Raw genomic sequence first — 26,729 nt, forward strand, 5'->3', positions numbered from 1 at the left:
CAGAGAAAAGTTTTTAGAAAGCAAGATAAGAGAATATACATGTGTATATACACATTTACATCTGTACTACTTTATAAATCTATTTATATTAAAACCATTAGGGCGCCTGTTGTCATCTCCAGTCCTAATGTAATACAACAGGGTTTGTTTGTTCTTTCTCCCTTTTCATATAAATAACTCCTTTGTCTGAAGTAAGAAATCTGACTTCCGTTTATTTTTAGCAGGTTTGCTTATATGCTCACTCCCCCTGTATGTGACCAGTATGCTTTCTCCGCTGCCGTTTCCCACCTGCCAGACTTAACACCTCACACTGAGTGGCCCTACCGCTTGGTGGTTCCTCTCTGTCTTCAGGTTCTCGTTTCCTCTGTTGGACTGTCTCCCTACGCAGAAACCCTTCTTCTCCTGCTTGGGAACCAACAGCCTCCCTGGGGTCACTCTCATCTGAGGGTATGCTCCTCACCCAGCTCAGTCCTCTCTGTAATACCATATCCCCATGCTTTCTTTGCTTAGCCACACTTCACGGCTGTTGAATTGAGTTTTCAAGAAGGGCAAGATTATATTTGTGTGAATTCTGTTCTAGAATACTGGCTTATTAAAGTTGAAATGTTTTTAAACCAAAAGACTTTTTAGGCTGTATGTTTATTTGCATAGGATCCCCAAACTCCATTTTTGTACTTGGTCATTATTGGTATAACCTTTGCTGTGCACTTAAAAAATTAGTTTTTTGCTTATCTGCCACCTTTTGTTTTTCTCCTGGTTTCTCATGAGCTTTTAGACATTGTGCGTTATATTGTTCATTCACTCTGTATATAATTATGCAGTTGATCTGTTCTTTAGTAAAAGGCCATAGCATTTTCAGTAATTCACTGCATTAATTGAAACAACTTGCTTGCAGTTCATTGAATACCTTGGAAAAACTTGGTATAAAATAGTATTTATTTTATTCTTGAGTCTTAATAGTCTCATGCGTACTCTCTCTGTCTCTCATCCTGCATGCTAAATTCCTGTTCCTCTTTCTCTTTGCCTTTTTATCTTGTACATACAAACATTGTGTCGAGTTATTTTTTTATTATTAATGTATTTCTCCGTATAAGACTAAAGGCAGATCCTGTATATTTTCATTCTTGAACCCCCAGTGTTTAGAACAGTGTCCTTCTTAGGCCCATAATAGGCCTTCAGATTGTTGATTGGAAGCTTTTGTTTGGAGCATGTAGTGTGCAATATAGTATTACAGTCCTTTTTTGTTTTTTTAAATCTTAATTCTTTTAGAAGCTGGATAAGAAATCGTCTCCATCCACAGGGAGCCTGGATTCTGGAAATGAGTCGAAAGATAAGCTGTTAAAAGGAGAAAGTGCCTTGCAGCGAGTCCAGTGTATCCCGGGGAACGCCAGCTGCTGTGACTGTGGTCTGGCAGACCCGCGGTGGGCCAGCATCAACCTGGGCATCACCCTGTGTATCGAGTGTTCCGGGATCCATCGGTGAGTGTGCCCGCCTGCGGTGAGGGGCTTCTGGTTAAACACACGTGAGTTCTTGTGTCCGGATGGCTAGAGGACTTTCCCTCCTGCCTAACTTGGCTGCCAGTTTGTGTTTTTGTACCTTTTATGACGTGGATAAAATTCTGGTTTGTGAAGTGATTTCGAGGACTTGGATTCACCATTAACTAGAAGATCTATCCCTATTTATATATGTGTTGAGGGCTATATTAGAAACTGTGTCACATTAAGATAGAATGGTAACTTGCATAATGTGCAAATAGAGACTTGAAAGTTTTATGTATATTGATGCAGTCTTTTCTTTTTCCGACTTAGGAGTCTTGGAGTTCATTTCTCAAAAGTGCGATCTTTAACTTTAGATACCTGGGAGCCTGAACTTTTAAAGGTAAAATAAATACTGCCTTTAAAATATTTTATGTTTTCACATAAATGGCAAGATTTTTAAAATTTATTTATTCTTTTGCCACTTGGCTATGCAGGATCTTAGTTCCCCAACGAGGAATCAAACCTGTACCCTCTGCAGTGGAAGGGCGGAGTCCTAACCACTGGACCACCAGGGAGTCCCCAAAAGTCAATATTTTAGAATCTGGATTTGCAAATGTATGAGTTTCTCATTGCTAACAGTGAATTAAATTGTATTGGAATATATCTGATGTTATTTTGGCAAATCTGGTGTTTTCTTACTGTCTTTTTTTTAAGTTCTAAGCTTAAGTAGCACTCTTAATTGTATGTCAGTTCACTTTTTCAAGGAAACTAGCACCCATGCATTTTTATGTTTTCTCAAAAATTAGATTCTGTGCCTTAATTTTAATATTTTGTAATTATATAAATTTTTATTAAGAATATGAGATATTGTCATAGTGAGCTGCATAACAGATTGGTATATCATGTTATTATTGCATTATTTTAGCATAGACACATTTGAAAATTTACATTTGTCAGGGGTAGTAGTCATCAAACTAAGACATGCTTTTTCCCTGTGTAAGGATTCGTATCTATGAAAGTGTCGTAAATAATTTTAGATCACAACTGGGTTTTTAATAAGTGAAAGTAAAAGTTGCACAGTCGTGTCCAACTCTTTGCGATCCCATGGACTCTATAGTCCATGGAATTCTCCAAGAATACTGGAGTGGGTAGCCTTACCCTTTTCCAGGGGATCTACCCAACCCAGGGATTGAACCCAGGTCTCTCGCATTGCAGGCAGATTCTTTACCAGCTGAGCCACCAGGGAAGCCCAAGAATACTGGAGTGGGTAGCATATCCCTTCTCCAGATCTTCCCAACCCAGGAATTGAACTGGGGACTCCTGCATTACAGGCGGATTCTTTACCATCTGAACTACCAGGAAGCCCAAGACTTTCAAAATTTATACTGATTGATAGTGTACCCATTTTAATTCCCACTGTTCAGTTTACCTGTTGTAAAAAATGTTAGCTTAAAGGTTGTAGTGTATTCTACATTTATTTATGTCTGAAAATTGTATTTCTTAATGCATTTGTGTTTTTATTTTAATCCATAGATACACTCACAATCCTTTCAATTATGTAAAGTAAAAAAGTTTTCTTTGTGGAATTATTGTGTAAACCTCTAAATGGAAGCGATAAGTTGGCTCATATATTAGAGCCCTATTTCTATAGATTCTATAAATTGATATGAATTCAAAGAAGTAAGTAGGGGGTGGGAGCTAGAAATCTAATTTCTGCATCAGCTGTGGGTAGATATGAACTCAGTGGATTCATTTTAGAAATTTTTGTTGAAACACTTCTGTCTGATACTTTTTAAAAAATATTGAAGCAATATTTAGAAATGTAAATAAAATCTGAGGAGAAAATGTGTGTGTGTTAGTCATTCAGTTATGTCCAAATCTTTGCAACCCCATGGAATATAGCCTGCCATGCTCCTCTCTCCATGGTATTCTCCACGCATGAGTACTGGAGTGGGCTGCCGTTTCCTTCTCCAGGAGATCTTTCCTACCCAGGAATTGAACCTGGGTCGCCTGCATTTCAGGCAGATTCTTTACTGTCTGAGCCACCAGGGAAGCCCAAGGAGAAAATAGTTTGCTTCAGTTCTGAGTTGTTTAAAGCTTAACCTGCCTGGACTTAGGCTTCTTTTATTCGGTTAACTTAGCTGATGTTGTGAGTATATAGCCTTGTGCTAACCACAGTGGAGGGATAGAACTCTGGCAGAGGTTGTATGAGGAGAAATCCTGTCTTAAAGAGTAGTGATCTTCTAGGGGAGGTATTCTGGTGAAAAATGGAAAAATGCTGATAAGGCTCTCAGTCCTCATTTCATTTTGTTTTAACTTTCAGCATCATTGTGATATATGCATTTTCAGAACTTGCAAAGAATTAGGTATTTGCTTAAGGATTAATATAGTATTTTTTAGGAAATTATAGCTTATTTTCTGTCTTTCTGCCAAACAGCTTATGTGTGAGTTGGGGAATGATGTTATAAATAGAGTTTATGAAGCTAATTTGGAAAAAATGGGAGTCAAGAAACCACATCCAGGACAAAGGTACTATTTCAGTTGTGTTAAAATGTTACTTCATTCCCTCCCATCTTGAATATAGCTATTATTTTATTTCCCTTTAATTGATATGTAATATTGAAACAGAGTGGTTCAGAGAGGTCATTGCTGCTTCGGTTAAAATGTGGCTGTTTCTATCTTGGGTTTGTTAATTAGATTGTATTTTATAGTTAGATAATAAATTATAATCTCTAGATGAGAGAGAAGCTTAAAAATTAAGGCTCTGCAAAGGAATATAAAACTCTTACTAGCAAGTAAAGTAGACAAAGTTCTATTAGTTGCAGACCTTTAAAAAGAGATAATCTGTTCATTAATGTTTCCAAGGGTCAAGTTTTTATACCTACAATGAATAATTTTCATGGTTTTGACTTTGTTTAACAAATACTTGTTAATTACATATTTCTTACATTGCATTTTTATATTGAAGGATTACAGTCGAAAAGGGTGACTTCTGGTTAAGGGAGAGTACTTACTTAATTGCTGCGTTTTAAGTTTTACTTCCAGGCCTGTTCATGGAGACTTATTAAATGAAGTGGCAAAGAGTGCCTTCAATGTGGATAATTAGTTTTGTTGTTCATATTATTTTACTCTTTATGTTTCTTTATATTAGATATTAAAACTTTGCCATAATCCTATATTTGACTATATCTTTATGATAATTAATATTTTTTAAAGTTACTGCTCTCTAAACCAATACCATTTAAATCAGATTCTTATTTTTGTGTAAAACCATGGTGTTTGAGTTATCTCAGCCCTTAAGATATCCTATTTTAGCCAAAGACTTAGGCATTTTAGAAAGATGTGGGTAGGAAAAGGTATAGAAGAAACTTGACAAGTTTTATAGTTGTATCATAAATCAAAAATTTTAAGTGTGATACCTTTTTGGGTTCCCTTTAAGTTAAAAATGCTGTGTTGTGTTAAAGTAGTTGTCTTATGAAAACTTATGGTCATGACTAGTGATAATTCAGTGTGTGACATTATTTATTGGAGTAAAACTAGAATTGAAGTTAATTTCTATGAATTTTAATGGTGTTTTGGTATTGTTTTTCATTCTTTAAAAAGCAACAGGGAATGTGTTTAGAAATGAATGAGCATAGAAATTAAGAGAATAAGAATGCTATGTTAATACTTATGACTTTTCAGTTGGTTGATTATTTATATTCATTTAAACATGAAATCGTAGTTCATTAAATAGTTAGAAGGAAAACATGTTGCAGAATGTTGCAAATACATGAAACGTTTTACCTAGTATTATGTTTAGTGACTTTCTTTGAAAAATTCAGTATGTAATGACTTCTTTTCACTATTGGCCATGCTAAGAGATTAAGCAGAACGTCATGACATTTTTATATATACCAACCAGACAGGAGAAAGAGGCGTATATCAGAGCAAAATATGTGGAGAGGAAATTTGTGGATAAATACTCTATGTCATCATCACCTCCTGAGCAGGAAAAAAAGATTGTCTCCAAAAGTTGTGAAGAAAAGAGGCTGAGCATTTCGAAACTTGGGCCAAGTGAACAAATTAGAGCATCTCCTCAGAGTTCAGGTATTACAGTTTATTTGTTGTTTGTATAAGTCGCTTTTGTAATTTCTGAATTAGTAACTGTTGTATATTTTTTAAATGCTGAAAGCACATCTTCTTCTATATACACTAAGGAAAAATTGGATTTCTCTGTCTTTAAAATTGTTAAATATAAACAGTGTCCTGGTAATTCACATTCCTACATACAGTTGACCCTTGAAAAACTCAGGGGGTGGGGTACCAACTCTCCACTCAGTTGAAAATTGACATGTAGTTTTTAGTTGGCCCTTCATGTATGTGCTGCCTCCATATCGTCTCTGCAGCTCCTCTGTATCACTGGTTCCGCATCCGTGAGTTCCACCAATCCCAGATCATGTGGTACTGTAGTATTTTGTAATGAAAAAAAATTTGTGTATAGGTGGACCACGTAATTTAAACCTGTGTTGTTTAAGGGTCGACTGTAATGTGTCTATTCTAGGGAATAAAACTGCTTAAAATGCAAGGGGAGATGGGAATTACAGATCTATCATGCAAAAAGCCCTAAATATCTGATTAACCACCTAATATCCTTCCTGTTTTTTCCTCCTAAATTTTTCCCAATAACGTTTTTTCCTGCCCTCTTCCCTTCTTACGGCCTGCTTTGTGCTTTGCTAACTTGCATGTCCCCAGTGGTTGCTGTAAATAGCGACGAGGCCAGGCGGGAGTCTCTCTTCTGTCCTGATGAGCTAGATTCACTCTTCTCCTACTTTGATACTTCTTCAAAACTACGTAGTAGTAAGTACTACTCTTGTGGAGCATTCCAAGTCTGTGCCAGTGGTCATTGTGTGGTGTGGCCATTTCTCTAGATGTTACCCATTGTCTCAGAATTGCACATTGCTTACCATCATATGATAAGTTAACTCTTTACTGTCCCTGACACACTCTGGGCTAATGAGAATGAGATACGTTATGACTCTGAAAATAAGTTTATTTCTAGGCTTCATGGTTGATTCATGTTTTGATAAGTGAAGTGTACCAAAGAATTAAAATTGTGAAAAGTTTATTCTGGTGGTTGGCTGAGTTCATGTTGATGTTTCTGAGCTCATTTTAAAATCTCATTTGTGGGACTTTTTTCTTAATGGTTCAAAACTTTAACCTCTAGTTGGTTTTTCTTTAAAACAGTCAAAAGTAATGACAGTGGAATCCAGCAGAGCTCTGATGATGGAAGAGAATCTTTACCCTCCACAGTGTCAGCCAATAGTTTGTATGAACCTGGTGAGTTTGGTGAAATTCAGTGTTAATTTGTATTGTTTGCTGAAAAATGCATGTGAAATGTGAAATGCCAAGTCTGATTGAATAGTTTCTAAGGAAGTGGTTAATCTTTTAGAAGGTACTAAGGAGCATTTGATACTGCTGAATGAGAAAGCAGCTATTTCTTTTCATATTTAGAAGTTCTTTACTAGCTGTGTATTTTTCTAAGCCTCATGACATGTGTTGTAAGTAACTTGTCAAGACTAAAGGTAATTTTTAATGCATGTGAACTATATGTCTTATTACCTGTTATCTTTTGGGGGACTGTCTTTTTTCATATATAATTTTATATATTTATTTTTGACTGCACTGGGTCTTCGGTCTTCATTGCTTTCTTTGCGCGGGCTTTCTTTTAGTTGCAGTGAGTAGGGCCTGCTGTCTAACTGAGGTGCGCAGGCTCCTCAGTGCAGTGGCTTCTCTTGTTGCAAAGCACAGGCTCCAGATCTAGCCGTTTGGGCTTTCGTAGTTGCAGCTTGTGGGCTCCAGAGCACAGGCTCAGTAGTTGGGGCACATGGGCATGTGTGCTTCTTGGCATGTGGAGTCTTCCCAGACCAGGAGTCGTACCCCTGTCCCCTGCATTGGCTGGTGGTTCCTACTCTCCTTGTAAGAGGAAAGTCCCTGACTGTCTTTTCTTGTCAGGAGAAAGAGATCAGCAAATCCACCCTCCATCCCACAACTCCCACCCCCCACCACCCAATTAGGTTTTTCTTCTAACTTGTACTTGCCTCCTATATTCTCTCCTTTATGATTTCAGCAGTTTTGATTTTGCAGAACACTCGATGAAAGCATCTTTATGTTATTTGAACTGCTTGTACTGCAAATTGTGATGGTATTGGGCCATCCCAGGAATAAAGTGAGGTTTGGTCTAGTAGTGAAATTCCTTCGGGTTGTTGCTGCGTCTTCTGTGTCCCTAAGTCCAGAGTTACGGTCAGATACCTAATTTTAGTCTTAATACAGAGTAATCTACCTACATGTCAGATACTGGCAAGATCACAGAGACCTGATGTACTAGTCAGTGTATTTAAAAGAGAAGAAGGCTGTGGGGAGTGGTTAGTCTATAGGAAATAAGGTACCTTTGTGAAAATCTTACATCACAACTTCATACTGTGATACAAGTAAGAGTTTGATTTTTTAAAAAGCTGTGGTAAGTTACACGTAACAGAAAAATTTACCGTCTTAACCATTTTCAGGTGTACACTCAGTGGTATTAAGTCGTTCACACTTTGTGCTGCATCGCCACCATCTGTCCCCAGAATTCTTACCTTACAAAGAATAAGAAGCAGTGACTTCCCATTCTCTCCCTCCTTGCCAAGGGCTCATTTTTATTTATTTGTGTTTGTTTTTCAGAGGCAGAAAGGCAAGATTCTTCTGTGTTTCTTGACTCTAAACATCTTAATCCAGGACTCCAGCTTTATAGGGCTTCATACGAAAAAAATCTTCCTAAAATGGCTGAGGCTTTGGCTCACGGCGCAGATGTGAACTGGTCTAATTCCGAGGAAAACAAAGCAACACCACTTATTCAGGCTGTGTTAGGGGTATGAATTTGTAAATTCAGGTTTTCAGTGGTAATAGAACATAAAAAATCATAATTCATTTTGAGCATAACTTTACATTATTGTTTGCTTTAAGAGGTGGGTGGGAAAATAGAAGCAGCAGCTAGTAGTGATTTCTGAATATCGTTTTGTGTAAGTTCAGTTTTTTTTCTTCATGGAAGGGAATTCTAGTAATGAAAGTAGTGGGTTTTGCTTGATTGCAGACTGCAAATAGAACCTCAGTTAGAAGTAGTTCTTGGGAAGAAAATAATATAATTTATTATTTCTCTGCTTTTGCTGGGGGGCATTTTCTCTTTTTGGCTATTAGAGTAAAGTAAATACTCTGTTTTTAATAGAAATATATTGTCATTCACTTTTTGCCCATTGTTGTCTTCTTTTTTCCTTCTCAGGGCTCTTTGGTTACATGCGAGTTTCTCCTGCAGAATGGTGCTAATGTGAACCAAAGAGATGTGCAGGGCCGGGGACCACTGCACCATGCCACCGTCTTGGGGCACACGGGGTAAACCGTTGTGCTTATATATTTAAGTAGATTTTATTTAAAAAAATTATTTTGAAATAATATTTTGCTCTTCAGTGAAGATCGTTAGGTACAGTTTGTAAGGTGATACTTTCTGTGACTTACATTGTCACAGTAGAACCTGAAATTTAAAAAAGTTTCAGGAAAAAATACTGTTACTGTTCAATAAGTAACAGTAATACTATTGTTTGTCAATAAGAAAATTGACAGACTTACTTTGAACTTTACTAATTATTTACATAGATCTCTTAGAATTTAAAACTGTCGCTGAAATTTTGGCAGTTTTAAAAGACAACTTAATGTGTTTGTATGTATACAATACAGTATTTCTGTATTTATACATTATGTACATAGCACACACATTTCAGGGAAATTTTGTAACTTTGTAACTTTTCCTACAAAGTAGTTAATTCTTATTTTGTGCTATTGATGTGATTTCTGGACCAGTGTTTAGATCCACAGAACAATAGAGCCATACAATGGGCTTTCCTACTAGAGGGTACAAATAAACTCAAAATTTGGTCTTATATATTTGCATCAAAGGTCATTTTTTTTTTTTTTAATAAAATACCTCAGGATCTGCTGTCTTTATTACCTGGACAGGCAAGAAGCTGTCCTTTTCCAATGTTTATTTATAACTAATCTTCTATTTTCATCCTAGCTTGTTTTCTTCCCCTCTATTAGCAAGAAGATTCAGTCCAATAACTTTATCATAAAAACTCTTCTTTATAAAAGTTTATATCTAACTCATCCTTTTATTTTGTTTTTAATCATGATTATTCCCATTTTACTTCATAGACTCCATTTATCATTTTTTCATTTTTGTCAGTTTCTTGAAGTTATGAATATTTGTGAGGAATACAGCAGCAAGATTACTTCCCATTTGTTGCTATTGTATTAGCATTAATATTTTATGATGTTAACATTGCCTTGGCTTCCTTCTTTTCCTCGATAATGACCTTGAGTGCTCTTTATTTAAGTTTCTAGGTATCTGTGTACACCTTTTTATAATATTCTTTGAGGGTAGGGGCCATAATTTATACATCCCACTATACTATGTATTACCAGATTAAATGTGAAAATACCTTGAGATTTATAAAATGTTGATCATGTAGATTTTTATTATTAGAGTCAATAGTCAATAAAATAAATCTTTGTAGAATGAATCAAGAATTTCCTTTAAATATCTTTAAATAATAATAATGCTTTTTATTTTTTAAGGTGAATACTAATTTTATTTTTTATTGGCAATGTCAGGCAGGTATGTTTATTTCTAAAAAGAGGTGCCAATCAACATGCCACTGATGAAGAAGGGAAGGACCCTTTGAGTATAGCTGTGGAAGCAGCCAATGCTGATATAGTGACCTTGTAAGTGTTTTCACATGATTATTTCCCATACATTTTATTGCTTATACAGGGTTTTAACATAGAGTTTCCTGTGTAGGTGTGAAATTTAAACTTGGTTATTTACTAGAAGCTATTTACTTTTCTAAGCACATTAAATGTATGAAGCATGTTACATACATGAAATTACTTGGTTCCCACCTCAACCCTATGAGGAAGGTTTTATTATTACCAGCCTCATTTTATAAGGAGGCCAAGCTACAGATAATTTGAGAAACTAGTAAATGGTGGAGCTGAAATTTGAAACCAAGAATTCTGTCTCTAAACCTGTGTGCTTAGCCACTTTTGTTTTGCTTCCTGGCCAGTAGGAATAGACTTTTCTGAACTGGATTCTTTAACTCTCAGTACAGTACTGGGGTGACAGTTGGATTGGTTAGTAACAGGCAGTTTTACTAACTACCTCAAGAATTAGAGGATTGTAAGCAGGGAATGTAATTGCATTGATGTTAGTAACTGGCAGTTGCATTGCCTTTGTGCACTGATACTTAGGGGACCTGTTTGTTATTATTTTTTAAAAAGAATTATTCACAAGAGTACTCTATTTTAAGGTAAAAAGATTTGTTTTGGAGTGTTTGAATATAAATTAATATGACCTGTTAAAGAACCTTGAGGTCTTTGATTTTCATCTGAGATCAAAGTTGTTTATTACACTGGAAATCTAGGAATGTGGTTGTCACCTGTCCTTTACTGTTATGTAGGAAGTCTCAAACATAGGTTGTATGAATCACTTTTTCTTTCTATTCTGAAAGAAGCCCATGATTGTTTGTTCTCTGTTAACTAAATAAAGATAGTTCCATCTACACTACTGAATTTCAGTCAGTTATAAAGAGGGACTCCCTTGACTATCTTGAACTCCAGAGTTCCCACTGAGAATTCTTGCCATATATCACCCCTCCCTGACCCCTGCCAGACTAAAACAAAACAAAAAACCAAAAGAGAAAAATGTATTTTCTCTGTACCTAGTTTCATTTCCTCACTGGAGGGTTTATTGTTATTGTGGAGACTATTGTAGGAAAATTTAGATCTATTAAATCATTGTAGACTTAACATTGGAGAAAGCTAAGTTATTAAAGAAAAGATAGAAGTGATATAGAGAAATTACATTAACCCTGGCTGCAGCTTCCCAGGCAATTCTTAGAGTAGTGGCCCTTCTTTCCCCAAAATATGTTCCCAAATTCTCTAAATTTTCTCATTTTGTTTTACTTGAGATTGTCAGTTTCACTTTTATGTGTAAAATTTCTTGTTCTATTGGATTGTCATATCCCATGTTTCCTTGTATACATTAAGTGCTTAATAAATATTTATTAAGTTAAAAAAATTTATTGAAATAGGCAGCCTGTCTGAAAGGTTCAAATACCAAAAAGGAAGACTTACTTATTTTGCTGTTACGAGTTCACACAATGGTTGAGAAAGGAAATGGCAGCAAATTGTGGTATTTTGAAGATAAAAAACAGCCTGTCTCAGATGCTGCGGTTGCCAAAGAGAGCATATTAGAAGGTGATGGAAGTCTGGAAGGGCAATGAGTATTTGGTGGCCTGAAGGACAGGCAAAAGAGTAGGAGAGGGACACCACAGATAACATTTGTGTTTCAAAATGTTGCTTGAAATTAGTAAGAAAATGAGAGGAAATTCACTAATTTTCTTAATCCAGTGCTATAGGTCTTCCTGCTGCCATGTAAATAACCCAAAAAGAATGTATAATCAATATGGTAACTGTGGGAAAATCTTAGTAGCCTGTGGTCATTTATTATAATGTCTGTATGTCAAAATATATCCCCAGTATTTATAGATAACACATGCTATTTATACATTTGGAACTACCATAGCTCAGGATGAACCAGATTGAACTTATGACAGGCTATTGCTTCCATTTTATAGAAGCAATAATTTCGAAGGTTGGCGGTTAAAGTCTGACAGGTTGCGTTAGAAGTCAGGAATTCTGTGTGTCTGGAGGAAGCAAGCTGCTGGTGGTGCTGCAAGGAACCTGCTTAAAACTGAAACTCACTTTTTAGAAATCTTTTATTGTCTTCTGTCATGAGAATTGTTTACTTCGTATTTCAGATTGTTGGGTCTAATAAACTAAAAGTCCTTTTGTTTCAGGCCAAATAACTGGTAAAAGAAAAAATTACATGAGTACGTGTTTTAGTTGTATATAATTCAGTAGTTTATGAATATTTATATTGTATAACTTACCTGAAACATTCTTTAATTTTAGGTTACGTTTAGCAAGAATGAATGAAGAGATGCGGGAATCAGAAGGACTTTATGGACAGCCAGGTCAATATTCTACTAATAACCATACTGAAATGCAATATAAGAAATGCATCCAGGAGTTTATCAGTTTACAATTGGAAGAGTCATAGTTCTTTAGCAAACTAACAATACTATATAGAGTTTTTATAAATTACTTGTAAATTGTGAGTTGTTAGCTATGTACTGTACTTACTGAATTCTTGGGAGTGGCTCACTCTTGAGCCTTTAAAACTCCATAACTATTCCTATTACAGTACACATTTACTTGCTGTATTTAACTCTGGCTACTGACTTCTTTATCTGCTGTACAGATGTCTTCCATATACATTCCAGTGAGGTGAATGGAATGATAATGTATCTTTATACACTTAAAGCAGCACAACAGTCATTTTCTTTTTGGCTGTCAAGTGAATATAACAGAGTTGTTTTCTTTTTGTTATTCAGGGAATTTCTATAAATTGTGTTCAGGGAATAAAAAGACAAATCACTATGTGTTGACATATAAAAAGTCACTAGGGAAAATACCTAGACAACGTTTATTGAATTAAGAGTTCTGTATTTGACCTAAAAATGAGTTAAAGGTTTAAAAGTAAAGTTTACCAGTAGGTAAAAAAGTCCGTAATGGGAATAGAGTTAGTTTAAAAGGTAGTGGGAAAAGGTCCAATTTTATCTTGTAGCTTTGCCCTAAGTAATTGTACAATGTTTGTTGGATAAATGGAAGTATTTCAGGCAGTATTTTGTGAACTTGATGGCAAAGTAGATGTATTCTTCTTAAGAGAAATCTCAACTCAGGATCAGCTCAAGTCTCATTTTGTGTAATTTTTATCTTTGAGTCGAGATGTAAGAAAATTAAGAAATGCTGCTGATCAGATTTCTTTCTTTGATGAACACATCCTGATTAGACATTCTTCACAAAGAAGAGAGTAATAATTGGATCTTCAGTTTCATGAATTTGAGTATATGAATTACTAATTTATCTGTTTTAAATTCATATACATGCTGGTTAAAAGTTTTAGGAATCCATGACTAAAATAATTGAGACTGTTCAGTTCTCAGTGAGTATGTTTAATTATTTTCAATCAGTATTAATATTTTAAAAGTGGCTTGTAATATTATCTATCTTTCCTATTTAAGTGTGTTTTGAAATTTCTGTACTCTATGCTAGCTTTAGCCAGCATTTTTACTTTTATTTTTATTTTACTTTACTTTTCTTTTAACCCAATTTATATATATATATATATAACTAAGATATATGGGACCATTCCTTTCTAAGAGGACTGTATTTATTACTTTTGAGGGGTCTAATTTAATAGGGAACAAGTATGAACTTTGAGAATAGAGGCACTTTAGCTAGATACTTCTAATCTAGAGTGTCCCACTTTAATCCTATGGATCAAACAATATGACTGATTCATGAAGTACCAAGATGTAAGAGTACTGATAAAGGGTGAAGTCTCAGCATTAATTCTGAATTTCACCCATTTGTTTTAAACTTGAATGTTAGACTTTAAAAATGTTATAATTTTGTAACAGATATACCTAAGTGATAGTATTACTAGGCCATTTTTGAGGCCTTTGTGTTTAAGCACTTTAAAAGTTATTCAAAGAATATAACCTGATAGGCAAGATAAGAGTGAATTTCAGGATTTTAGGTTAAACAGTTTTTTTCCCTTGACATTTCCAATGTAAATGTCTGGTCAGCTTCTCTTTCCTTAGGGTGTTTACTGATGAAACTGCACCCAGCTTCAGAAGATCAGTGGGTGACTTTTCTCTGGAGCTGGGATGCTTTGAAAGGACAGGTCCTCTTATGTTCTTGCAGCTTCTAATTCCATCTAAACTGTAGGTCTTCTGCCCCTATCTGGAAGCATTCAGGTGGTTCTTTCAGTGTCATTTTATGTATAAGTTTATGAGTATATACCTTCTGCTCTGGAGAAGGAAATGACAACCTACTCCAGCATTCTTGCCTGGAGAATTCCGTGGACAGGGGAGCCTGGTGGGCTACGGTCCATGGGATCGGAAAGAGTCGGACATGACTGAGTACACAGCACAGCACCTTCTGCTCAACAGTAGAAAAATAAGAGTTTTCCAATTTATTTGAATGAAAATTTGAAGGAGGAAAAAAAGGCTTATTTAAAAAAAAGAAAAAAGCAAGCTTTTCTGCTACAGTCAAATCTTAGTTTAGAAAAGATTAAAAAAAAAAAAAAAAAAGTGGAAGTCTGGAAATGGTATACCAGCAGAATAAAACGAGTTTTGCATTAGGTAATAAGTAGATTTTAAATTCATTTAGGTGGTCTCGTATTTAAAGCAGAACACCTTTATGCTTGTACAGGTGACTTGGTGAAATGGCTCAGCAGTTGCTTCTGGGCCTTTTCCTTTGTGAGTCTTTGGAGAGCAGGCATTTTTGCTCAGGCGGCCGGTCTCTTTTCCTCTCTGCTTATCACTGTAAATTTCCCTCTCATAGATTTTGGTTGGTTGGTTTAGTTAGATCGTTTGTTGTTGTTGTTGCCAGCAATAGATGGAAACCCTCAGAATTCTGGGTAGTTTTAAAATGCAGGTATCTTCAGTCTTTTCATTATGAAGATCTCTTCCATTTAAAAGACTCAGATATAATCTTTGGGAATCATGGACCTGTTCCTAGGAAACCCCACTTTTGAACTTTCTATCTACAACCCTAAGGACCTGAGACTTTCTGTTTTTTGCAGCGTGACCCAAGAGAACACATTTCCTGAGGGGAAGATGTATCCCTTCTTGTCAGTTCCTACGACTCTTAGGAGGACTAGGTGGATGTGTGCAATTTCACATCCTACTCTCAATTGTTGGAAACTAGTTTGGTGGTTCTCACGGTCTCTGGCTCTATGACTCCTCTTGATTGTTGGCAGAGTTGAAACCGGTTGAAAATCATTGCTTTAGTGAACCACTATTAATTATGTGAGTATGTTGCCTGTGAAGACTGATCATTGATCCAGTCAGTTACAAAAAGGAAGCTGTGATCAGTCCAGAGGGGCAGGGTCTCCCATGCTGCCGTATCTTTGAGGGGAGTACATGTTAAGAGCAAAATTAGCAAAATCTTGGATCATAGCTGCTGTTGCAGTGTTTATTCTGAATACCAAAAATCAAACACTATTTTAAACCATCAGTGGAAATATAGCAGTCCACATTTTAGAAACTCAGAACTGTCCAAGCACATAGAAGAGTTAGCTTGCTGAAGAGAAATAGAATGTGATTAAGTAATTTAAAGAATTTAACTTAGTATTTCAAATATTGGGTGGTTAGTTGTTTATTGTTTATAATAAACTGTTAAATGTACTTATGAACTTTCCAGGTCAACATATTCTGGGTTATCGTTTATGTATTCTAGTGTAGACAAGTTATATTTGCCATGGGAAACATTCTGAATGATCAAAATTGTATTTAAAGAATCACATTGAAGTTCAATTTGTAGTTCAATTTGTGTTAACTATATTAAATATCTTAGTCACTATTGTTACGTCATGTTTGCTTTTTGACAACACATTTTGAGGCCTAAGAAAGGTATTATATTGATAGTCCCTTAATTAACATCTGGTTAGAAAATAATACTGAAAAGTTTTGTGTATGTGTGTGAAGGTAAGACTTCCTTTTTGTGTTGTATTAACTCTTTTAAAATGTATTCAGTAAGTGAAACCAATGATTAGTGTAGCACCAACCCTTTCCTTCAAGGAAGCATTTAATTCAGTGAATAAAAAAATCGTATAATCTGTTTTGCATGGTACAATGGTTCTACTAAAATGTACTTGTGTAGTAGGTACTAGATAATCTAAAAACAAAAACTGGAAAACCACAAAAAGAAAAAAAAATCCCACAGCTTGTTATACAAAATATGCATTGCTAATAGTAGAAGCCATATATTGCCATTGTACTGTTGTAATACTTAAGGTTGACTGCTCACCTGGTGCTATCTGTAAGCTGTTTGGCATTAGCGTCTGCTAGGTCCTTCTTCCTATTTCTTCTTGAATGTATAATGTGTGCCTTTTAAGTTCCTTCTGGTGTTGGATGGTAAAATCAGTGTGGTATTTTTGTATTATAATCTGCACTTTACACTTTCTTGGAAAGTAAGATTCCAGACTCTCCAGTTTAAATAGTATTTTTAAAATATTTATAATGTTTACAATAAATATTTTAAATATTTGAATTCAACATCTAAGAATAAGAAAAACTTTTAAATATTTTGTATGGTTTGTTAATTGATGTTTAATGTTTGTCTCTTAGTTTATTTTATATATTTTAGAATGCCTAAAAATGAGAATAGATTGTAGTTTGTCTTCTAATGTGGAGGTAAACTTTTATGAAATGAAACATGGGTATAATTGGATTGTCTTACCAGTTGTTCCAGCATATCACCCTTTATTGTTTTAGTTACAATAATATGTGAGTTAGATGTTACTCTTAGTCAACCTATTAGGCTTCTCTTCTTATTGTATTTTTTTTTTTTAAAGTGATTGATTCAGGTCATGAGAAAATTTCCAGGGCTAAATGAAAAACTATATAGAGATTTTAATAACTTGCTTTTTACATTGACTAAATATTAAAAGCATTAAAATTTTTTTTATTGAAAATCTTGAGTTATGCTGTTAGACCTTTTTACTAGATCTTTATCACTTTCCCCTGATTTTTTTCTAATTCTCTAGCTTTTGGTATGACATCTATTGCCTCAAAAAATCTCACTTTTTAAAAGCTGACGAAACTTACTGCACTATTAACAACAACTGTAGCAATGAGTGTATAATAAGATGGATGCAAGGTATCTTTTGGGGAATAATTATAAAACCATGCTTTAACAATAATTACCTAAACCAGTATTTGGCAGTCTAAATCGTGAAAACAGAATTATGACAAGCCTCTGTATAAAAGTAATATGTTTAATGAAGCATTCATGATGAATGATTTAACTTCAAAATAAGATTTCATTTTATATAAATCTTTTGTCTGAAGAGTTAGCCTATATGTGTGTATATATTTAGTTTTTCATCACAAGAAAAATAGTCTTTAATCTGCTATAATATCAGTGTCTATAATCTTCTCTACAAGCGTATTATATGTATATACACATGTATTCCCTGGAGTAGGAAATGGCAACCCACTCCAGTATTCTTGCCTGGAGAATCCCATAGACAGAGGAGCCAGGTGGGCCACAGTCCATGGGGTCACAAAGAGTCGGGCACGACTGAGCATATACAACCAACCAACATATGTATTATTCTAATTTAACAGATGTCTTTGATATTTAGTCCCCTTTTGTCATAGCATCCTTGCTCAAATGACCTACAGTAAATGAACTATTGACTAAATGTGAAAGTATGATTTTAAAGTCATTTTCTAGGCTTTATTATTTTATAAGCTTAGTTAAAAAGTAGATTAAGTGCATTAGTTTTAGTTAAGCATTAAAGTTTGAATAAAGACTTTTTCACCTATTATTTAAGATTTAATTAAGATATAATATTAAAATTTCCCACCTGGTTATCAGTTTTGTCCTGCTACTAACTTGCATCCATCAGAAGCATTAATATTTGTTTTTGATCTTTTCTTGGCCTTGATCAAAGGAAATATTTATTTAAAGAATGCCTTGTTTATTATACCTCATTTAGGATGACTTTTATTTCTTGTGTGTTAATAAATGTATTTCTTTACTTGCTTTAAAACACTTGCATCTTTGCTCTTTTCTAACTCTGAACTTTCCTCTGTGGCTGCATCTGAGGTGCTTTTTTCAGGTATAGTTTTTTTTTCTTCCATTATATACTTATCCAGCATTTACATTTAGTTGGTCTTTTTTCTTCAAAAAATGCTCATCTGAATAAAGTTTTATTATCATGAATTGTAAAATAGTTACTAGTCATAAAATGAATGTGTTTTATTAATACTCAATATAAATTTTTATAAGTGTTTTTATTTTACTTTCATGCAGGTGATGAAACTTACCAGGACATTTTTCGTGATTTCTCCCAAATGGCATCCAATAATCCAGAGAAACTAAATCGTTTCCAGCAAGATTCACAGAAATTTTGAATTTTTTTTAGACTGGGGAAAATAGTAAATCTCGTGACCCCCTAATGTATATATCTGAAAACTCACATATTTTTACTGCTTTAATTCTACTTACTTACTTTTAGTAGCTATTGAGCGGTTTGGAGAAAAGATACCCATTCATTGATATTTTTATAAATCAAAACATAGATCTCTTAGCAGTTGGGAGAGGAACCTACTTTAAGACTTATTTTATTTTTTAAAAGCCTGTTTAAAGGGCTGTTTTTTATAGATGAAAGTTGAATCTGGACTTAGGCCATCTCTAGGTTACAAGATGCTAAGAATTTATACAGAATAATCTTTTTTTCCCAATGAATGATGGCATTGATGTTTTTCTTCTGTGCACCGTGCCCAGGATTGTTCAGTCAAGCCTGTCAGCATCAAGTGGGGAGCCTGATGTCCTGCCTGATTCCAGAATGTGTCTTTGCTTTAGCTTCCTGGATGTTGGTGGTTCAAAATAGTTTTTGTTTTTATTTTTTTTTTGGTAGCTATTATATACACAATATGTAATTTAATTATTAGAACTAGAGGCTACATGACCCCATTTCCTCATAAATGTAGTTTATCCCTCACGTTATTGTCCAGTACTTTAACATACATACAGTGGCTGTACAGATTGATATAACTCAGTGCTTTAGATTTATTCCATTTTAAGAAGCAAAAAAGAAACCGTTGACAATTTTTTTTTTTTTTTCAGTTACCAAAAGGATCTCATAGGAGTTATAGTTCTTCAATGTTGGGTTGATTTCCTAAAACCTTGACAATTTTATTGATGTAATAAAACTGTGTTTCAAAGGTTACTTGAATGTTGCAAAATTATGCTTTCCTCAGATTGTAACTATCAAAGGAAAAGTTGACAAAAATAATGTAGAACATTTTTATATTTGAAATGTGTCCTTTTCAAGGTACATTTTTGCTGTTGCTCCTAGTGAAAGGAAAATCTCTCTGTAAAAGGAGAAAAAAAGACTCATTTTTTTAGATCATACTAAAATATGCAGCAATAAATTGCTTTTTAATTCTTCTAACATCTATCCTATGTACTTATTGTACATGGTATACATTTATTTAAATTATAGCATCTATGTAGGCTTCCCTGGTGGCCCAGATGGTAAAGAATTCACTTGCAATGTGGGAGACCTGGGTTCCATCCCTGGGTTGGGAAGATCCCCTGGAGGAGGGCACAGTAACCCACTCCAGTATTCTTACCTGAAGAATCCCATGGACAGAGGAGCCTGGGGTGCTGTAGGCCACGGGGCCGCAAAGAATCGGACACGAATGAGCGACTAAGCACAGCACATGTAGCTTTAGTATTTGGTTACATGAATCACAGACCCTGGAATTCCAAAATATTATGGAATTGGACAGACATGCTATACTATGGAAATGTTAATTTTCTATGTATATGCTACAAATTTGTTTGATTCCATCTTTGATTGACCTCTCGTCAGGAGTGTAAAATAAGTAATTTGCCTTATGGTTTATTTTTAATATTGTCATAATTAAGTTTAATTTTCTTTTTCAAGTTATATAGAAGTAGTGAGAGGTTTTTAAACTTGAGTTACCAAATAAGTAGAGAAATTATATTTCATTGGGTATATAATAAATTTTCTAACATTTTCCCACCAGTAAGTAGAGTTTTCTAAGTTGACTGAACGTCAAATCAGAATCAAAACAGGAATTATACTGAAATAAATTCACATCACAGAAAAGGTTCTGTATTTGTTTGACCAAATTGCATGCATATAATGCTTATTTAGTAATAACTGCCATGTATTAGATAAAGGTAAAAAATATATGTATGGATTATTTCTAAGGAAAGGCCAATTTCCAAAACCTTGTATTTTAATTGCAACAATAACAAGAACATTAAATCTTCCCTGAAATCTGAGTCAAAGACCACCCGGCTTTGCAAAAGTCTGATTTGTAGCATTTTTGTTAGTGTACTTTGAAATTAATTGTCCAGAAAGCTCAAGGAGAAGGAAATATATTGAGATAAGAAAGAAAGAAACAGAGGAAGAAAGAAAAAAGAAAGAAGAAACAAGAGCCTCACTTTTCCTTTATAGTGCCTATTCCAGTTTTGATCCTAGGAATCCTTTTTTCTTTATCTGAAGAAGCTTAGGTAGTTTTCATTTTGGATCCAGCCTTTGGTCTCCAGATCACCTCTGGGGTCTCTGGTTGTAAAAGCAGTTCTTAGAGACTCTTAACTTCTGTGACTTCAATCATGAGTTGTTAATGTGGCAGTCATTAGTGTCTACTTAAATTTAATTGTTAGAGATGTATTTGAAGTACACTAAAGATGATCATGGTTCTGAATATCTTCAGAAAATCTTCAAAGAAAGTGAAAGTGAAATCTTTAACAGTGTAGGGAGCTTGTACATTGAAAAATACATTTCTGTGGCTTGGTTTCTTGAATATGCCAAAACCCAATTTGGATTAAATTTGGCAGAAATGATGCAGTAGTAACAGCCAAGTTTTAAAGTAAATTAATAGTTACAAGTACTTACAGAGTAAGTTGGCTTTTAACCAAGGTGAATTAACTATGTCAACTAATAGCTTTTCTATAGTATGTAACAAATCTGAGTTTTATTATGCTGTGAATTATTCAGTACAATATGATCAATTACAGTGTAAACAATGTTAGTTATAATCTTGGGCTTCAAAAATCAATGTGATTGTCCTTTGTTTTCTTTCCCTAGGTGATCTGCTGGTATTTAGTTTCAGATCCCTTATTATTCCATTAATCATTATTAGCTTATTAGCTTAAAAGTTTGATTTAAAATAGTCTCAAAATAAGAGTAGCAGTACTATGAGGAATTTATACAGTGCAGTTTCATGTTAGAACTAGACTAAAGGTAATTGTGTAGTTCTTTGTAATTTTTCATTGTAACACTTAACATGTTTAAGGTTTCTAAGGTTTTAAAAAATTACCTTTGGTACAATTCTTACAAATTCAGAGATTTCCAGGGATTCACTACATTACAGTGTTTGCCTAATTTATACTGGTCTTCATTGTATATTTTAATCAACTTTAGTGTTTACTTTGTAAAACATATATATTTTATTTGAAATATTACTTTGGTTCTTCATGAGTGCATTTTGACACCTACTTTTACAGTCTGGACAACTTATATTTGTGATGTGTTAAGCAGTATTTTAAAAATACAATTTTACACATGTGAAGTGTGATCACAAGAAACAATTGTATTTAAGACTAAATTTACTATCCGTTTTGAATAAGACATTCCCTTATCACTCATATTGTTTAATTAACTTTTCTGTTTGATAGCACTTTTGACTGTGGACATGAGCTGGAAAATGCTATATTTTTATAGAATTGTCTTTCTGAAATGGTTTCAGACCTACATGATATAGTGGAAAGAGCACTGACTAGTAATCATTACTCTTGAAGTCAGAGCGCCTCTTGGATGAAACAAGGTGAAGCCGTAACAGCAGTCTTCCCTGTACTGTTCGCACAGCTCCTCCCAGTGTACCTTGCCATCAGTTTGTCTTGCAGGATCCTCATGGTCGGACTTCTGAGATCACCAGCATTGTCTCCTCTCTGATCCTGGGCTGCTGCTCTTGTTTCACAGAGCTGGTCTCTGTTTTGCTGGTTGGTGGCATAGCTGACACCAGAACCCTTGTCTGACTAGTAGCCAAGAGGCACTCATATCAGGAGATGATTTGAAATCATTGTACATCAGCAGTCTAATAATGACTGCCAGCTTTCCTTTTGTTTTGGTTAAAAAAAAAAAAAAGACTCCAAATATTCTGGAAAACCTGGATATAAAATTACTTTGAAGAAATAGATTAAGGTTTGAAGACAGCAAATTGTAGGGAATTTTATATTTTTGCAATAACAAACATTGACAAAGGCAAAATGTTGTAAAGGTAATTTTAATCCACCATATGCTTACCAATTTCTTGTTTCTTCTAAACGAAGACAGCTAAAAGGGGCATGGATTCAGTTTGGCCAAATCTTGACATCTATAAATGCAATGTTGTGGGCATCCTTTTCTGTTTACATAAATTTATCTCCTAAAATGAGATAATGGGAAGAAAGCAAGATTTGATTAAATAAACTTTTCTCTACATTGCTCTTTTCACTATCTTATGTACTAGGTTTTCTTATTTTTCCTCAGCATACTTCCCAGCCTTTTGGATATTCACTTTAAACAGGGAAAGCTCTCTACATTATAAAGAATATTGGCACCATTTATTTTACACAAAGGCTAAAGGTTAACTTTTAGAAATGATGAGCTGCTTTCCTCTATGTGTTTACTTGTGCTTCATGATATTTCTGGATCATTCCTGTCATAAAGACTTATTACATGTAATATTTCCTGCTACCTGTGAAAAGATAGATTTTAAAGAATGTATAACCAACAATCCATTTAGTTTTTATTAGCATGTAGAGGATTTATTTGTATCTAATTCATGAATGTAGTTTTACTATAGGATGTCACTGTAAATGGAACAAAGTACGTTATCTTTATAGTTATTCTAAGATGTACATTATGTAAGAATTGTAAATATTTACCTGATTAAATTCTTTGTATGCCAAGAAATTATGTCAAGTCAATAAAAATCTCACCTCTGGCATAGTTCTTTTGTGTTCAGACTTCTACTTTATTGTGAACCACAATTGCAGATATACCTGTCAACTCATGTGTTTCATATTTTCAGTTCTGTGTGTCTTTCCTACTCTGTCAGATTGGTCCAGATTGATCCTATTTGCTGATTGCTTCAACCATGAAATCCGTTTTGATTTTTTTAAATATTTTCTTCTGCCTGTCACAGCGCTGCATGGCTCCCAGTTCATTAGCTAAAAGCCACAAAGGTCTTTTTATGTTGTAGCTCTAATTTTTTTGCCATTATGATTGAGATATCTGTTGAAGTTTCTAATCTAGGCAACACATTTACATTCAGTCCTTTTAGTAAACAAACAAAAACAAGTTTTTGCGTGAATCGAGTTGAAGGAATAGAGGCTTAAAAGAACAGACCTGGAAGTGAATTGCCTGCTTTTGCTTTTCCTTTAAAAGTTAAGTGAAAGCAGACACTAAAACTATTCTATGTAATTTACTTTATTCCACTTCACTTCATTTTCATAAATAGTTACTTGACCAGGAGAATGCAAACCGATAGTAAATGTTTTAAATGAAAACCGCCTACTTTCCTTTATTACAAAACAGTGCTTTTTCATTGTAGGAAAGGTTAATGATAAGCAAAAAGAATTTGGTTCTAATTCCATCATTTGCCTGTGACGTTTAATATGGTACCTCCTAGCCACATGTGTCTACTGAAATTTAATTAAAATTTGAATTAAGTGTTGAGTTCATGTGTTGATGGAGAAGGAAATGGCAACCCACTCCAGTATTCTTGCCTGGAGAATCCCATGGACGGAGGAGCCTGGTGGGCTACAGTCCACGGGGTTGCAAAGAGTCGGACACGACTGAGCAACTTCACTGCACTTCATGTGTTGAATTGCCGAATGTCAGAGCCAGTAGCTTTGTGACTACTGTTTTGAGCAGGGCAGATTATAGAATATATTCACCCTAGGAAGTTCTGTTGGATAGTACTGGGAGTGTGGGGGATGCTATTACTCCCATGGTATATACCCTTCTAGACCTTTGGATGTGTGTATTTATATACAGTGGGGTCAAACTGTTTTGTTACCTGCTGCTTTCATTTAATAAATGAGGGACAAGTTTCTAAGTCTTTAAGTAAGCTGCATCACTTTTGGGAGGATTTTTAAAAGTATTTATTGAAAATTTCAAACATAGAAAAGTAGAGATAATAACTTTATTAGCTATTGGTTCATGGCTTACACTTTTATCTACACTCATACCCATTTTTCCTCTTCACTATTTTTTTTAAGACAGGTGCCAGACATTTCAACAAATTGTTGAGTATGTCTCTCTAAATATGTATATTGCTTTTATGCAGAATCTTAAAAATGATACAGATGAACTTACAAAACAGAAGCAGACTTAGAGAACTGAACTTATTTACAAAACAGAAACAATGTACTTTTGGTTACTAGACAGGAAGGATTGGGGAGGGGGGAATAATTGAGTTTGGGGTTGACGTGTATACAACAAGGACCTACTGGCCAATACAGAGAGCTCTGCTCAATATTATGTAACAACCTAAATGGGAAGAAACTTTAAAAAGGAATAGATACATGTATATGTATAATTGAGTCACTTCGCTGTGTACCTGAACCTGACACAACATTGTTAATCACCTACACTTCAATATAAAGAAGTTACAGGGGGGAAAAAGGACTGTTCTTAAAAAATTATATCACCTTTCTTAAACTATGAAACTGTAGTCAATATTCAAATTCCTCAATATCTTGTGTTCTTTAAAAAAAGATTTTTCAAATCAGAATTTATGTAAGTTCCATTCATTGCAATTGGCTAATATATCTCTTGAGTCTGTAAATCTATAGGTTCTTCCTCCATTTATCACTTTAAAAAATTTCCACTTTGCTGACTACAGCACCAACAGCATCTTTATTTTTTAATTTAAAAGTTAAAAAAAATTATCTATTTTTAGCTGCACTGGGTTTTCACTGATGTGTGTAGGGTTTCTGTAGTTGTGGGCGAGTGGCTTCTCATTGTGGTGGCTTCTCTTGTTGCAGAGCCCAAGCTGTAGGCACTTGGATTCAGTAGTTGCGGCCTGTGGGCTCTAGAGTGCTGGCTCAGTAGTGGCGCACAGGCTTACCTGTCAGGCGCCGTATGGGATCCTCGACCAGGGATTGAAACCGTGTCCCCTGCACTGGCAGGCAGACTCAACCACTGGATCACCAGAGAATTCCCAACAGCATCTTTATTTTAGTTTCACTTTCCTGATGAACATTTGATTTTAATATCTTGTCATCATAAACCTAGCTCTGCATTATCCTTGTGGCTAAATATTTGAGTACATTTTTCCTTATTCCCTTATGAAAATGATGGTTCACAATGGGTGGGTGTATTTCTGATGCTCATTCAGTGAGTCAAGCACCATCAGTTACTGGAGTTATTATGGTTAAAGAAAGACACATTGCCTGCTCTCTTGAAGTCTTGCCTTCTTGTAGCAGAGAAAGATGGAACTGAGTAGTTCTTAGGTGGCCCTTATGGGATCCTTGAGGATGGTGCCTCATCTGGACACTGCAAGGGCTGGTGTTTAGAGACCACTCCTTGAGGCAGGGACCCCCAAGCCAAGGTCTGAAGCAGGAGAGGTTGACTGTGTGAAGGGCACTGCTTTTCAAACTTTGGCTTGCAGAAGAATCACCATCGAGGCCCAGGCTTTTTGAAGGTGATAGGGCCTGAGCCCTTGTGTTTTATCAAGCTCCCCAGTGCTGCTGCAGCTGCTAAGTCGCTTCAGTCATGTCTGACTCTGTGCGACCCCAGCTCGTACCAATAAAAATTTGAGAACCACTGTTCTATGGATAGGAGAAAGAACTGAAAGTTCTTAGATTTTAGTGTTGCCAGAATGCCCTTCAGGAAAGTTGTGCCAGTACAGGCAACCTCATCTGCTGTAGAAGAGTGTCTGTTTCTCTGTCAAACCTGTCACTGTGTGACCTGAGCAAGTGACCTCAGTCACGCCTCAGTTAAGAATGCAGTAAGTCTCTTTTAAAGTGTTAAAAGTCTGTTAAAAAAATCACAAGCTTCCTGGGGAGCTCTGAACTACCCAAAGTTGGTGGCAGGTGGCCCCCCTGGTGGCCACGTCCTTTAGGTTGCCTCTGGTCGGCCTCAGAGATACCAAGTGAGGTGAGCAAGTGATTCACACCTCGGGTGTCAATCCTACTTCATCGAGAATGGGAAAGGAGTTGCTAGTTTAAATTCTTCAGCCCTAGATAGTCTCCAAGGTGTGAAAGGAGTCGGGGAGAGGACTTAAAGCCTTCAAGAAATTAGGAGGAAAATGTATATAAATAGAGAAAAAAATTTTGTGCGTCCAGTTTAGTCTTTTTGCTTCCGAAGGCTTAGCTTCGGTTTCTAGCGCCTGGGGCTGTGCACTTAACGAGGGCCATTTTCCACAGACCGTACAGCCTGCTGACTTGCGTGTCCAAGTCCTCACCGCCCCCTTCGAACACGCTGGAGGGACTCCCGCGGGCTCAGGGACC

General features: G+C 35.3%; 1 protein-coding gene across 2 annotated transcripts in view; it reads left to right on the forward strand.

The window, feature by feature from the left end:
- Positions 1-22,352, forward strand: part of ACAP2 (ArfGAP with coiled-coil, ankyrin repeat and PH domains 2) — a 153,532-nt gene extending 131,180 nt beyond the window's left edge. For both annotated transcript variants that reach the window (XM_065943559.1, XM_065943560.1), the window contains 10 exons: positions 1,270-1,478; positions 1,809-1,878; positions 3,916-4,007; positions 5,383-5,567; positions 6,705-6,797; positions 8,181-8,368; positions 8,776-8,885; positions 10,161-10,271; positions 12,522-12,583; positions 18,501-22,352. In XM_065943559.1, the coding sequence (XP_065799631.1) occupies positions 1,270-1,478; positions 1,809-1,878; positions 3,916-4,007; positions 5,383-5,567; positions 6,705-6,797; positions 8,181-8,368; positions 8,776-8,885; positions 10,161-10,271; positions 12,522-12,583; positions 18,501-18,601 (1,221 nt within the window). In that variant the 3' untranslated portion in view covers positions 18,602-22,352. The remainder of the gene's footprint in view (positions 1-1,269; positions 1,479-1,808; positions 1,879-3,915; positions 4,008-5,382; positions 5,568-6,704; positions 6,798-8,180; positions 8,369-8,775; positions 8,886-10,160; positions 10,272-12,521; positions 12,584-18,500) is intronic.
- The last annotated feature ends 4,377 nt before the right edge of the window (positions 22,353-26,729 follow it).

The sequence above is a fragment of the Muntiacus reevesi genome, chromosome 8 (assembly GCF_963930625.1).
Source record: "Muntiacus reevesi chromosome 8, mMunRee1.1, whole genome shotgun sequence".
Lineage (NCBI taxonomy): Eukaryota > Metazoa > Chordata > Mammalia > Artiodactyla > Cervidae > Muntiacus > Muntiacus reevesi.